This window comes from Cloeon dipterum, chromosome X, assembly GCF_949628265.1.
Source record: "Cloeon dipterum chromosome X, ieCloDipt1.1, whole genome shotgun sequence".
In the NCBI taxonomy this organism is placed as follows: Eukaryota; Metazoa; Arthropoda; class Insecta; order Ephemeroptera; family Baetidae; genus Cloeon; species Cloeon dipterum.
The window spans coordinates 21,376,200-21,390,307 of record NC_088790.1 but is presented as its reverse complement, the minus strand read 5'-3'; the positions used below and the strand labels follow the sequence as shown (position 1 = coordinate 21,390,307).

At 40.2% G+C, this 14,108-nt stretch overlaps 3 protein-coding genes across 3 annotated transcripts; 1 reads left to right on the top strand and 2 right to left on the bottom strand.

Moving 5' to 3' along the window:
- Positions 1 to 250: 250 nt before the first annotated feature.
- On the bottom strand, positions 251 to 4,331 carry LOC135945950 (uncharacterized). Its single transcript, XM_065493900.1, has 9 exons — positions 4,136 to 4,331; positions 3,673 to 4,017; positions 2,677 to 3,011; positions 2,417 to 2,619; positions 1,886 to 2,089; positions 1,724 to 1,834; positions 1,516 to 1,666; positions 1,325 to 1,460; positions 251 to 629 (listed from the first exon to the last, which is right to left on the bottom strand). Exons 1-9 carry the CDS (start codon positions 4,318 to 4,320, stop codon positions 296 to 298), a joined length of 2,004 nt encoding a protein of 667 aa, XP_065349972.1. The 5' UTR covers positions 4,321 to 4,331; the 3' UTR covers positions 251 to 295.
- A 4,010-nt stretch (positions 4,332 to 8,341) lies between these two features.
- On the bottom strand, positions 8,342 to 9,306 carry LOC135947487 (meiotic nuclear division protein 1 homolog). The gene is made up of 2 exons (XM_065496382.1): positions 9,037 to 9,306; positions 8,342 to 8,892 (listed from the first exon to the last, which is right to left on the bottom strand). The coding sequence occupies exons 1-2, from the start codon at positions 9,181 to 9,183 to the stop codon at positions 8,452 to 8,454; spliced, it is 588 nt and encodes a 195-aa protein (XP_065352454.1). The 5' UTR covers positions 9,184 to 9,306; the 3' UTR covers positions 8,342 to 8,451.
- A 440-nt stretch (positions 9,307 to 9,746) lies between these two features.
- Pink1 (PTEN-induced putative kinase 1) lies at positions 9,747 to 13,897 on the top strand. The gene is made up of 9 exons (XM_065496377.1): positions 9,747 to 10,272; positions 10,337 to 10,484; positions 11,502 to 11,686; positions 11,790 to 11,983; positions 12,044 to 12,166; positions 12,223 to 12,397; positions 12,640 to 12,873; positions 12,924 to 13,025; positions 13,447 to 13,897. Exons 1-9 carry the CDS (start codon positions 9,910 to 9,912, stop codon positions 13,621 to 13,623), a joined length of 1,701 nt encoding a protein of 566 aa, XP_065352449.1. The 5' UTR covers positions 9,747 to 9,909; the 3' UTR covers positions 13,624 to 13,897.
- The last annotated feature ends 211 nt before the right edge of the window (positions 13,898 to 14,108 follow it).

Genomic DNA, 14,108 nt, shown 5'->3' with positions numbered 1-14,108 from the left:
CTTTAATATTGAGTTAATCGCAATCCTCTCATCTGTCGTCTTTCGTTTTTTATCCAAAAAACTTGGTATTAAAATCTAATCGGATTGCGCTGCGACATGACATTTATTGTTACTCACGTGTAACAATTCAGCCCTGAGCTCTTGGGGTAAATACGAAAATTACCTCAAATGGTAAAGCCTCTCTTGTCAGGTCAAGTTACAGACAGTATAATTAACAACACTTTCGTCCCAAACACAATCTGTATATCACCACGATATGGACTCATTTCGCTAAAGCGACATTTTCAAGTAAATCTCATCTACAGCAGAGGATGCCAGTGGTGCCTCTCTTCTTGGCCCTGAGTTCGAGCCACTTCTCCTGGTTGGGCACGTACATCTCGGCAGGCATGTGGTCCTTGGCTGGCGTGCCGACGGATGGGCATTTGTTGGGGTCGACCTGCTTGATCGAGGTGGCCAGGTCGAGCGACTCGCCAGGCTTGCGCAGCAGCAGCCTGCCGACGCCCTCGCACCTGCGCAGCACCTCGCTGCGCACCAGATGCTTTTCGACGGGTGGCGTCAGGTTCGCCTTATCCTGCAGCCAGATGGTGACCGCCGCAAAGTCGGCCAGAAGTTGCAACGCGCCTCGTTCACTAGAAAGAGGCAGAAGGAACATTGAAGTCGTAAATTAATTTAAAAATTATTTAAATAAACTTATATTGCCCTTTAAACGTTTTCAAACAAGGATTGCACACAGAAATTGCATATTTTCCATTTTTTCGACGCAAAATGAGTTGACTGGATAGTTTTAAATTACTTCTATTTTGATATGAAATAACATTATTGTAATTACTCAAGATAAAAAATACTGAACAGGAATATGATGTATGAAAAACTAGGCAAATTTGGCATTGGTTTGGTACACTATTTAAACTGGTTTAAAATTGTTTTGAACAAGCTTTAAGCATATAATCTAATTGTAATTTGGACAGATAGAATTGCACAATTTAGTTTAAAGATCAGAAAAAAGTTGCGTTAAAATTCACACATTACTTTTAATATTTCTACATTGTTTATTGTTGCGGTTACTTCCATGCAACATGCTTAAGTTGAAAAATTACTTTTTTGATATCAATATTATAATTATATAGAACTATACAACTGTTATATTATGATCCTAAAAATTTTCATTATTATTTTTGTGTACGATATTATTTTTTGAACACGACATTTCAAAGATAGGCAACCTGCTCAACCAATCTGTCAGGCAGGTTGCATAACTTTAAATCCTATTGCCAACGTCATTTCAATAAAATCTTTTGTGTACTTTAATCTTTTGTCACATTACCTAAACTGGACTTTCAGCTGGTAAATATGGTCCAGCCACGCCTCACAGATGATCCGTAGGGTCATGCCGCATATTTTTTGCTGCGAATCTGTAGGTAGCGTGTTGGTCGCCAGCAATACTGGTTTCAGCATGCGGTCTAAAAATTTGATGAGGATAAGTTCAGAGTTTAAGGAAATACAGTTGGAACTGACCAAGGTAGTGTTCAACGTAAACACTTGCGAACTGCGGAAGGGGGCCGTCCTGACGCCAGTACCTTCGAGACGGGAAGCACATGTGGAGGTTGGCCAGGCTGATTGTGCGGCAGTTGGCGGCCATCACTTCGATACACTCTTCAGGTGTGCGCTGGAGATAATTATGTAAAATAGAAATGAAATTTACCTGACAATATCCTCAATCAACCTGGAGTTTCCCGAAGTTGACCATGACCTCAGACACGAGTTTGCACCTCATCTTCGCACACACGGTTTCGTGGACCATTTCTAACGGTGGAGCATTGTAGACGTCAGATATCTGTGGGGTACTTCTGAATTAAAATGATTTGTAGTTTAACTCAGTGCAGACCGAGAGTCGGTCGAGGCTGTTCAGGGCGTCTGCCACGTCGATCTGGCTCGTTTCGACAAAGCGGTCGACGTGCCAATTACCGATGTGGCTTCGGCCAGCGGCCAAAACCCACAGACGGTAGGTGTGCAGCGAGTGGTCCATCCGATGCAACATTGGTATTTGCTCCACTGCAGGACCAATTTCCGCTAGCTGCACTTGCAGTACCTAGGAAAAAATGAAAAGGAGGGTGTTTGTTAGAAAAATGAAAATATCAGACTGTAAGTAATATTCGTTTTTGAATAAGTTTATAACTTTGAAAAAGGTTTCTTTCGAAAATCAGGCCAGAGAGATAAACATTCACTGAGCTTTGAATATCCGGAAAAAAAGTCATTTTCTAACAAAAATTCTAACTGGATTAATTCATATTTTAATTATTTAATAGTTCACCCTTGAAATTATAAACTTTTGAACCCATCAAATATCTCAATGATTTTAGAAACGGAAAACAGGCAGTTCAGAATAAAATATTTATAGGGAGCAAAACAGTCTTACAAGTGAGTGCAGCAAGGAAGCAAAAGTGTGTCCTGACGGCGCAACGGTCGCCCTGCGGAAGAGTGCGTCCCAGGACACGATGGAGTGGTGCGTCGCCAGGGCCTCGCACAAGGCGTTCAAGCAGGTGAGTGGCTCTCCGGCACGCATTTCCCTCGCCTCCTTCCGCAGCCAGCTCAAAAGGCTTTTCGCGGACCAAAGCTGCCCTGAAACCGAACATTCACTTAACAATGCTGTCAGGACCAGTTTCTCCCGGTGCCCACCTAAAGGTTTGAGCCACCAGAGGAGCACGTGGTCGGCCAAGGTGGCAGCGTCTCCCCACAGAAGCTGTCGGTAGTAGGTCATGACCTTGGACCTCGAATCCTTTTGGTTGAGCAAAGTCTCGCCAGCGGGACCGGCGAGGTGCGGCGCGTGCGTTTTGGCGGCGATCAGCAATGCGGCCGGCAAACGTTGTTCGGAGGCGACGCAGTCGTTGAGCAGGTTGGCCAGGGGACACGGTTCGCGCTCCAGCGTCACCGGCGGACACGCGTATTGGACCAGCTCGCGGGCCACCTCGAAACTTGAGTTGCCAATCACACGCTCGCTGAAATTACTCGACCTGAAAATTTAATTGTGATTTTCATCAATAAATCATTAATTTCTAAGCTCAGTGGAGGACATCGGACAACATGTCTTTACGAATCATGATATTCTGATATCAAAAGAGGTATCTTTATGATTGACCAAAACTTAATTTTTTACCTAAAGCTAAAATTAATTCACCAAAATTTGGGGAAAAATCTGTAAAATTTTCGCTCACTGAAAAATTAAAAATTTGAAATAAATATTTTCTAGAGTTCTTTGATAGCTATTGTATACGAAACGAAGGAATGTTATTTAAAATTCTGTAGAGTTATAATTTTGGAAAAAAGTGTATGTTCTATTTTTTCCGAATTGTTAATACCTCATTGAAATTTGAAAATCCCAAAGAATTATCAAAAGAAACTCATTTATTCTTTTGAAAATGACTTGTTTTAGCCAAAAAATCTAACTAATAACGAATAATTTGGAGCAAAATATCAACCAAATAAAGTTAACATTGAGGCATTAAAAATTACACAAACTTTAATGTTTAACAGCTGCAAATTTTTCCTGGGCTTCCACTTGTCATGGAACAATTTGTAAGTAGAAAATATGCGATTGAAAACCGTTTGACAAATCAAATGAAAATATGAGAATGCACCAATGGTTCCTATGAGGAGAAGAATTAATTAGATTACCTGGCGTGCAGGATTCTTGTGCCAACGCCGTCCGCAGAAATGACTTGAGGCACTGTCTTGGAGACGACGACGTCCTCCTCCGAGTCTGGAACCCTGACTGCGGCTGGCGCGGATGACAGGATAGCGGACACCAGGGCTCTGCTGGCCGCCTCGGCCCGTTGGCAAGCAGCCAGCTGAAGGAGACGCGTCAGGGTTAGTTTTCGGGACGGCACCAGCATGTTTGGACAAGTGTTTCGGTAGAGCAGGAGGGTGCGACCTTTGATGTTGATGCTGCCCGGGTCCAAGGTGGCCAGCGACTTCGCCAGGAGGCACACGCCCACCGAAAGGTGCTCCACGCATTCTGGCCTAACATTTTAAATTAAAATCTTTAATAGTTGAATTATTTGCAAGAAACAGATCACCAAAATGTAACAAGACAGAGCCAACTGTTCAGATTCAATTTGCTCGTAAAAATTCTTGATACCTTGAAGTTGCTAACGATTTGACGGCGGCAGCTGCTACTTGGTGTCCGAGGTAGTAAACGACAAGGAAGCTTTTGGCGAGGTCAGCTAGCAGCAGTTCGGCCCTGAGAATCAGCGGCTGGTTGGTGCATTTGGAACAGATCGTCTCTTCCGTTGGTTCCGACTGTTGCAGGCGAAATTCATCCATTTCGTTGGCCAAAGATTGGAGAACCTTTTCCAACCTTTTTGATTCTTGCTCTGGAAAAATATTTTGGGGCCAGAAAAAGAAGCTCAAATGAAATTCATAACAATAAGAACACTATTTTAATTTTTGTGTGAAAAATGTGTTAAGAATGAAACTTAAATGGGATTAATTTTGGGTAATTTTTGGGAGTGTAAAGAATTCACCATAAGCCCACTAAAGGTATGAATTTTTAAATAAAAATACTCATATTTTTCATAAAAACTCATTCTTAGATTGAGTCAGCTTCTTTGGCAAGCCATTAAAAATCTAGCTTTGAGTTCGCACCATTTTAGTGTATTGGCGTTATTTAAATCACCTTCAACCCCGTTAAATTATTTTCCTCTTTTTTCTTATTTTTATTAAAAGAAATTGGCAGCAGTTCGACTCTTGGACCTATAAAGGGTGACTGTCAAAGTTTCAAGGATAGCCATCCATGCGTGTGCATGGCTGAATGTGCAGACTCTATTTCTGTTCCATATTCAAGTGGCGCATTACATTTCCCGTATACTTAGTTCATTTGCATGCTGGGAGACAAAAACAGGTCGGCAGAACATTTTAAAGTCGAACTTGTCCCACACTCGAGCGCAAGTTTGAGGCGCACCAGCTGGTGCAAATGTGTGCAACAACCGCATTATGCTGCCGCGGGGTCACCCCTTGCTCTCCTGGCGGGATGCGTGTCGAGCGGCCCCGCGAAACCGCATTCAACCTACCCTTTCAACTTGGCCCCCATAAATTTCCCGACAATTGCCCCGCTGACAAAAAGTTGATTAATTTCGTTTCGTGCACACCGCCGTCGAGCCGCGCCACACAATCCTGTAGAGAATGGCAAATCAGCGCGCCTAATGTGTGTGCGCGCTCGCGAGGAATTTTCGTTGAAATCTGCTGGGAATTTCGCTCGAAAGAACACTCGCTTTTGCTGCGAGACATATGTCGTCTAGCGTGAAGAGTAAAAATGTGACTTGAAATCAACTGTCTCCTTTGAGACGGCATCGACATTTTTCAATGGAAAACACGGGAAAGAAAGTGAACGGTTGCTTTGCATGATTGTGTACACTGTCGTTTTAAAATAACGTAGAGATACCTAAGCTCTGAATGCAATTTCGTTCTAAATATAGATATTTTTTAAATCACTATTGCTATAACTGATAAATACATATTATATAAAAACCTTCTTGTAAATAAATGCAATTACAAATTCTAAAAAGGATAAAAATAAAATTTAACTCAGGCATATAAATTGCTGAAATTTACCTTAGAATTTATTTAACGATTCTGCTCGACTCTACTTAAGTTTTTTGTTGAAAGATATTTATTTTCGAACTAATTTGAATATATATTTAAAATGCTCCACAAATAAATATCCCTAATTAGTAAACTTTCGTGTTACTAGTAACATAATTTAATTAGACAGTTATCTTTTTACAGGATATCATAAATAAATCACAATAAATTCTCACACAAAAGTTCCTCCGCCACTTTCCCTGATTCAAAATTGGTTGTTGTCTATATTTTGTGTAAGCAACGATTATTATTTGTCGTTATTTTTTTAACTTCTATCGAGGAAAATTTTTAGAGGGTAGGCAAGGGATGAAACTAGCGAATGTCAGAATTTTAAGAAAAATAATTGTATGTGTGGAGGGTTAGAATTCTTTTATTGATTTAGACACTTATACATACATGATTTCTGATTACTAAAAATTTTGTAACTCCTTGAAAAGTCACGGAACATTTTTGCTTTACACCCGTGCAAACAAGATAAATAATTAATTACAAGCAACTAAATGAAGAAAATTTGTCTTGAACTCACAGCCAAATTAATGTTTAATTTTTTTCTATCGATATTATTTCATACAGGAGCTTGGGAAAATTATATGTACTAAATTAAGCTTAAAATCTGGAAGATTGTTCTCTAAGGGAGAGTTTATTATTTTGTTCTCACCTGAGAGCCTATCGGTGAGAACGAGGAGCACCTGGCGAAGGCGGCGCTGGAGACGTGCAACCGACCGGAGGCGGCCCCTGCGCAGGATGCAGGCGGTGTGGACCTTGGCGGCGGCCTCGGCGGCCTCCTTCTGGCGGCGCAGCTCCTCGGGCCGCGGGCCCCTGCTCCTGGCCGACATGGCCTCAGCAGCAGGTGCGGCCTCCTGATCTCGGCGGTGGCCCCATTTCGACGCACGCTGCGGTGTTTCTGCAGCACCAACAGCCCGCACGTTGCCATGGGAATGCGTGGCGGCAGCGGCGAAAAATCGCCTCTCGGCACATTTGGTGGTGTGTCCGCGCGCGTGTTGTGACCCATTTTTCGCCCCCGCGACCGCTCTCATCAAAATGCACACACGCCGCCCGTAAATCAAAGGTGTGTGCAGGCACCTCATCCCCGCGTCGATAACGAATTGCCAGCCAGCATCGCGGCCGGGCGGTGGGAAATTTATCGGATTACACCGTGTGTGTGTTACTGCTTGCCATTGTTACATAATTTAATAGACGGCGGCGGCGGCGGCAGCGGTGTTGTTGTTGCCGTCATCAAAACATGCAGCGAAATGCGCGATGTGTGCCGCAAAATCCAAAGTTAAACTATTATTCCGTCTTTTGATTTATGCTTATCCTTTAATCGGCGTGTTTTCCTAACGCCTGCAGGCATAACGCAGCCAACCTGCATCACAATCGTGCCGTGCAGGCAACATCATGCAATAGATTGAATTAATTTTGATTGAACGGTGAGTTGCGTTGTGGATAGAGATGGGTAGGATGTTTTGAAATATTGTAGCTCAAGTTTCATTTATAAAATTAGCAGTTGTACAGAGCTGTGGAATGTAAATCAAAATTCTGCGGTTAATTAATTAATAAAATTTGAAATCACATTCTTTACAATTTAATTTTTATAGGTTGAAGATTGTACTAAACTTGGTTTTAAACTTAACCGTAATAAATTAAATAGTCGTTCCAGGGCTACATACAAAGTTAAATTAAAAAGAGTCATCAATGTAAAAGGCTTGAAAAGAAGTGTTGTCTGAGGACGGCGGTGATATTAACCAAGTTGAGAAAGTTTATTTTGATGAAATTTTTTTCAAACCAAACAATCGGAGCACTTTGTGCTAGCTTATTTGAACAATTTTAATCCCAATAAGTAACAAAATTACCGGCGCAGGTACAGATGCACCATGCAAAGGTGCAAAAAAATTTAAATCTTAATAGGTTTGTGACTAAGGGTTGGAAATTTTCGATGAAGTTTAAAAAAACTGCAAAAAATGTTTTGGGTCCCGTTTGGGGCGTATTATTAAGCACAAAAATTGAGATTTTATATCCAGTTTTACCAAGATATAGTTCTAATTATTTTTACTTCAAAAAAATTTCTTTGTTCCTATTCAGATGGTTCTACCACGAGAATCAATAAAATAATATGGGTTTGATTTTTTTTATATCTTACGACGTAAAAATTACCGAGCAAACTGGACTCGGCCATCAATTTAAAAACTCAACAAAAGTTAGAAGAGGCGAGATTAAAAAATTAGAAATGATTGATTTTCCACTCAATTTTCGTGGAATCCATATCAATATGACCCTTTAAATATCCTGAATATTAAATTTTCGCTATTTTAAGAACCCACTGATTTTACAATTTTTTACAATCTTGAAATTGTTTGTGATTTCAGTCAATTTTTTTTAAATTCAAACAGTGCCTGCAAAAGGCCACAAAAACCTTGGTCCAACCCTAAAAAATGTATGTATGTGTTTTTAAGTTTATAAGAACACTCAGAAATAAGTTAACAGTCTCCTTTTACACAACAATTTGATATTTCTAAGACAATAAAAAGAGACTGTGTTAAACTATTTATAAACTTTTCAACTGGCCTGCATGAAACAAAGAAGCACTACTTAATGATGAAACCCTGAATATTAAAATATGAAGACTCCTGATTTCCTGAATCATTGATAATAGAAATGATCCACAAAATTACAATTTAAAAAATATTTATTTGTTATTTACAAATTAGTTGCGTACAGCTTGGGTTAATAACCATAATGTGAGATCCTTCCAGAGAAAATTATTCATTTCGTTATTTTTTAATACCGAAATAAAATAAAAAATTGATTCAAAACTCATTCAAAGTACTCAAATTCTGCAGGGATACGGAATTGCTTATGCAATGCGGCAGACTCCAGTCCGAATTTGTCCCTCAGCCAAGACACTGTAGAGTCCACATTGTCCGCCCATCTGTTGGCGGCAGCTTTGTATATCTCGCAGGTTTCAGGGTCGTTTTCTTGCAGCTCCCGCACCTCCTGCTCCAGCTCGGTGACCTTGGTCCTGAGCTCTTTCAGAATGGCAAGCTTTTCATCTCGCTCAGCAGCACCCTTCTCGCTTTCTCCCAGGGCGCGTTTTTTCTCCGTCAGGGCGTCCATTCTTTTCTGCGATTCCTGCAGCCTTGTTTTCTTCTGCTCGACTTTCTTCAGCAGGACATTGGTCACATTGCCCGGAAAGGACCAGAAGTAGACCAGGCCACCGTCTTTTTCCGTCTCAATCAGTCCATCGTCAACTAGAACCTGGAAGAGCCATTGAAATTAAAATATAATAAATAATGGATGTTAAGAAATCAACACATACAGACGAAAAAACAGAGATGTGACGTGTTTAAAATGAAACATGATGAATTTTAACAAAAATTGAGCGTAAATATTGTGACGAACCTGAAGGACAGTTTTGACAGAGCCGACAACGATTCCCTTCTTCTTCGGCGCAATTTTCTCCAGCTGCTTTAATTCGAACACGTCCAATGACTCGTGGAAAATCTCCAACATACGAACTCGTTTCTCCTCAATGGTGACACGTGACATGGTTGACTATTAATGAAAATGACACAAACAATAAGTTAAGGACAGAAAAAAAAATAACAAATCGGTGGTTTGTGTTTTGACGGCTGGATTTTTAGCGCCTTTCTGATTGGGGTTCTCAATGGGAACGGCACAACAGCTGTGAAGTAAAAGAGAAATGTTAACCGGTTTCTTTAAATATTTGAATAAATTTAACTAATACAAAATCTGAATTTTAGCATTTTATGCACTAATTTTTAAACAATTTTAACCAGAAAAATCAATAAATATTTTTTAATAAGTATAAACCCAACAGAATAATGGTATCAACTTTAAAGAAAAAACCGATTGTGTATACACAATCAAACTACGACTTTTCATGCCTTCTTTGCTTTGAGGAGAAATTGGGGACAGTCGGGGAAATTTCAAGAAAGTTTTACAATTTAATTCTAGAATATTTATTGATTGCTTCCGGTCGCATTTTACAATTAGAGATATGTATTTTGTAAAAAAAATTGCGAAAAAATATTTTACAAATAATGACACACGGTAGGCGCCACACCCCCTATTTGCCATGAGCAAAACAACCGAGCAACTTAACTTGTCTTGCATCACGCAATTTGCTGGTGCATTTTGAAGTGCGAGTGTTTACGTTTGATTCGCAAGCTACTGTACTGGGCTTGTTGTTATGCAAGTGCGAGCATCCGAAAGTCGAAGTTTGTGACGAAACAGGGTTGCATCTAGTCTGAGATGTCGATTCGGCTGGCAGCCGTTCGGCTGTTCAAAAATGGTCGACAGCTCGTCAGGCACATCCACAAGAGCAAGATTAGCTCTTTCAATCGAGCGGCCGAGCCCTTCCCAGGGCCGCCAGCGCCGCAGCCGAGGCCCTCCCTGGTGCAGCAGGTGACGCAGCAGGCGCGAAGGGTCGTCGTCGATGCCGTTCTCAGTAGGGTCACGCACTCGGTGGCCGCTGACCTGCGCCGCAAGGTCACCAGGCAACTGCTCTTCGGCGATTCGAGACCTTTCTTTGCACTCGTTGGGGTCAGCCTCGCTTCTGGAACCGGGATTATTACTAAAGACGACCAACTTGAGGCCGTTTGCTGGGAAATCAGGGTATATTTTGCCACCTTGAGGAAGGTTAAGATTTTTTAAATAATTTTATTTGGTTTTGTTTTAGGATGCAGTGAACCGTAGTAAAAACCTAAGGAGCAACCAGCTTTTCAACGAGGATTTGCCTGATATTGGCCTGGCGAATCTGGAGTTCGGCCCGGAACCTCTGGCCAAAGGTTGCAGCGCAGTTGTCTACCCAGCTAGATGGAGAAACGGTATTTAAATTTTTATTATATCTGCAACATTGCCATTTATGTTGTAACACTTGTTCAAGTGATTCAATTCTGTCATTCCGACTCACGACATTGAGACTTTTCGTGTCTTCAATCTATTTTAAGGTGTCACCGTAACATTTTTGATCATAATTTCAATCTCTGACTTTATATTGATAACTTATATCTGATGGACTGTTCAGTTAACAATAGTGATAAGCAACTAGTTATTATTGATATTTTGTACGTAAAATTGTGCTTTTGAACAATCAGACATCTAAAAAGCAAAACTATTTGCTCAGTCATACATAATAGAAATTTAAATACAAAACACAAACTCGTGAAGCATCTATTTTAGCTTAAAATATTAATTTTCTATATTTGATTAGCAGATAATTTAACAAATAAAAATTATCTGTTGTCAAGCAAATAATATTCACAAGAAAGAATTGTATTTTGTATCGTTGAATTGATCAGCATTTTTAGTATCTCTTTCATGCAATCCAAATTTTCCTAACAGTCAGCTGCCACGACTTTGGCTGATCTGCGCTAGCCGCTGATCAAAATATCAAAAAATACAAAGTATCATAAAAAATTCACTTTTAAAATTTTACCAGCCGCTTGTAAAAATTGCCAGCCGCCAGGCCAAAAATTCAATTAAGCCAGTGCTGCCAGCGGCAGCTAGCTCCTTTAAAAATTTCAGGCCTAGACCTTTTGAGTTATACAAACTCTGAGATTCCGGCTGATTAAACTTTGTGCTTCTTGTTCAAATTTTGTAAAACATTTAAACGCAATTTTTTAATGAGAAAATCGAGGAAAGCTACTTTGACGGATTGCTGTGCATTCTTATGGTATGAAGATGGATTTATTTCTATCAAATCGACGTTTCATAAACTAGATAATATCTAGTTTTATAATAAATGTAACCAAACCTAAAAGAACGTCACAGTCTCCCTTTTTTAATTAAATAGAGTATTTTATTTCATTTCAAAAAATGCTTAAAGAAAATTGATATTGCAGAAAATCCTGAAGCTTCTACTTCCAATGGAAATGCGCATGTTGACTCTTCGAACTCAATATATGAGTATCCCCTTGCCGTCAAGATGATGTTCAACTACGACGCTGAATCGAACGCCTCTTCCATCCTGCATGCGATGCTCAGGGAGACTGTTCCAGCCTGGAGCAGGGATTTCGATGTGATCCAGGTAACATTTAATCCTCACATTGATCTTCTCTTGATTTATTGTATTTTGTAGTTGATTCCTATTTTTGGACCATTGAAAGAGAAATGCTTGTGTTTATTTTCAGGTCTTGGACTACACCGCGACAGGTCGCCTGTCTAGTCTCTCCCCCCACGCGAACATTGTGGAAATGTACCGCGTCTTCACTGACCGCATTCCCGATATACCTGGCGCAATGGATCTCTACCCTGACGCACTCCCTGCCAGGATCAACCCCTCTGGTTCCGGTAGAAACATGAGCCTCTTTCTGATAATGAAACGGTAAAGCGGCTCACGGGAAAATCAAAACTGGAGCCAAATTTTTCATTCTTATGTTAACAGATACGATGGTAGCTTGAGGGACTACATAGTCAAAAATCCTCCTTCCCCCAGGGTGGGTCAGCTGTTGTTTGCCCAGCTGCTGGAAGCTGTGGCTCACATGAAGATGAACAATATTGCACACAGGTCAGTGCCATTGGAAAGGAATAATTTAATATACCTATACAAACTCATCATTATAGGGACCTGAAGAGTGACAACGTTTTGGTAGACCTGGTCGAAGGTGACGATGTGTGTCCTGTGGTGGCTGTGTCTGATTTTGGCTGTTGTTTGGCTGACACGTCTCATGGAATGAATCTACCATTTTCCTCTCCACATGTCGACCGAGGCGGTAATGCAGCACTCATGGCTCCAGAGGTAAAATTATCAGCGATATCCCATATTTCGTTGAATCTTTTGGATCTTTGCCAACATATTTATGATCTGCAAAGACTTTTCAAAGCAATTAAACTGAACTTAAAAGAAACTGGAGCTGGGCTAGTAAATTAAAATTGGAAATCTAAACTTCATCATTTCTAGGCACACAATTAGATAAAAATGATTATTGTGTGAATTTGAATTTGTCAAATTATAATTTCTCTTATTTTAATGATTGTCAGGTGGCATGTGCTCGTCCTGGGCCTTTTTCTACTATCAACTATAGCCAAGCTGATCTATGGTCTGTTGGAACACTGGCTTACGAGCTGTTTGGAATGGACAACCCCTTTGCTGGCAAAGGTGCAACCTTGTACAACCGAACTTACAAAGAGGAGGACTTGCCTGCATTGCCCGACAGCATGCCTGCTCCTCTAAGAGCATTGGTCTATGCGATTTTGTCCCGAAACCCGTCAAAGGTATGAGATTAACTCATTCTTGTACAAGTTAAGTAAACAATTCATTGCAGAGGCCATCGCCTGAGTTAGCAGCAACGATCAGCCAACTGATTTTGTGGGCGCCAAGTGAGTGGTTGAAGTCTCGCGAAATGAGTGCTCCATCCAGCAATGAGGTTAGATAAGATATAATGTGTCAAATAGCGGTAGAGTGCACCGATTGCCAAGTTGTTCTCATTGGCGGCTCTTCCAAATTGACTTAAATTGGATCACGCCTGACATAATATAACTTAATGCTCATGAGTGAATTGAACGTTTTGCGTCTCTTCAAGTAATCAAGTAATTTTACATGCCTGTATTGTCTACTAATTCTCTTATAAGAAATGCATTGACATCCTTAAATTTTTAAAGAAAAATATTCCATTTTTCTCATTTATGATAGTTTTCAGTTATTTTATTACAATATTATTTGTAGTTTTGTACTCATATGATTGCTCCAAAATTCAGGGAAACCTATAAAGTGACCAGTTTTTTTATATTCTTAGCAGCAGTAGTAGTACCGTTAGGAATAAGTTGGAATGTGTTTTATTTCTGCAGGTGTTGCAGTGGTTGCTTTCCTTGGCTACAAAAGTTCTGTGCGAAGGAAATACGGCATTTTCCAACAGAGGTCGTCGCACCCTGCCTGAATATCAGCTGATCACCAGCCTCCTGAGCAGGGTGAAATTACAGCAAGTGCGCCAGGCACTCTCCTGGATCCACCAGAATTCGATGTGATTGCTAATTGACAGCAAAAAATTGTGATCAGACCCGACTTGTTTAAATTTTGATAGCGAAAATTTTGATCTGATTGTGAACTGGATTTTGTTTGTTTCTTAAAAACCCGCTTTCTAGTATTATCCTTATTTGCTTGTTACTGGGAATTTCATGCTAGAATTTTTGAACGGATTGTTCAGTTTATCCTGTTATTTATATAATGCTGCAGTAAGACTGTTCATTATTTTATTGTACTTAACTTTCAGCACAGAATAAAAATTAGAATATTATAGCATCAGCCGCATTTTCATTATTTTTAAATATATTTAAATGAACGTGTCGTCTCGATATTTGCAGAACATAATGCAATCTTCGTTCCAAACATGAATTAAGCCGTGTGTACATTGTCAAGTGAACTACATGAACCGACCTGTACCCTAAAATCAGTTTGACTTGTAGTCAAGCGTATCAAGGTCATTTTTATCAGCCTTCTACGCAGACGTTTT

Coding starts and splice junctions, on each gene's coding strand:
- LOC135945950 (XM_065493900.1), bottom strand. CDS start 4,320: ATGGATGAATTTCGCCTGCAACAGTCGGAACCAACGGAAGAGACGATC. Junction 2,090..2,416: donor CTTCCTTGCTGCACTCACTT/GTAAGACTGTTT, acceptor ATTTTTTCCTAG/GTACTGCAAGTGCAGCTAGC. Junction 1,835..1,885: donor ACAGCCTCGACCGACTCTCG/GTCTGCACTGAG, acceptor AGTACCCCACAG/ATATCTGACGTCTACAATGC.
- LOC135947487 (XM_065496382.1), bottom strand. CDS start 9,183: ATGTCACGTGTCACCATTGAGGAGAAACGAGTTCGTATGTTGGAGATT. Junction 8,893..9,036: donor CTGTCAAAACTGTCCTTCAG/GTTCGTCACAAT, acceptor TGGCTCTTCCAG/GTTCTAGTTGACGATGGACT.
- Pink1 (XM_065496377.1), top strand. CDS start 9,910: ATGTCGATTCGGCTGGCAGCCGTTCGGCTGTTCAAAAATGGTCGACAG. Junction 12,167..12,222: donor ATGAACAATATTGCACACAG/GTCAGTGCCATT, acceptor TCATCATTATAG/GGACCTGAAGAGTGACAACG. Junction 13,026..13,446: donor GTGCTCCATCCAGCAATGAG/GTTAGATAAGAT, acceptor TTATTTCTGCAG/GTGTTGCAGTGGTTGCTTTC.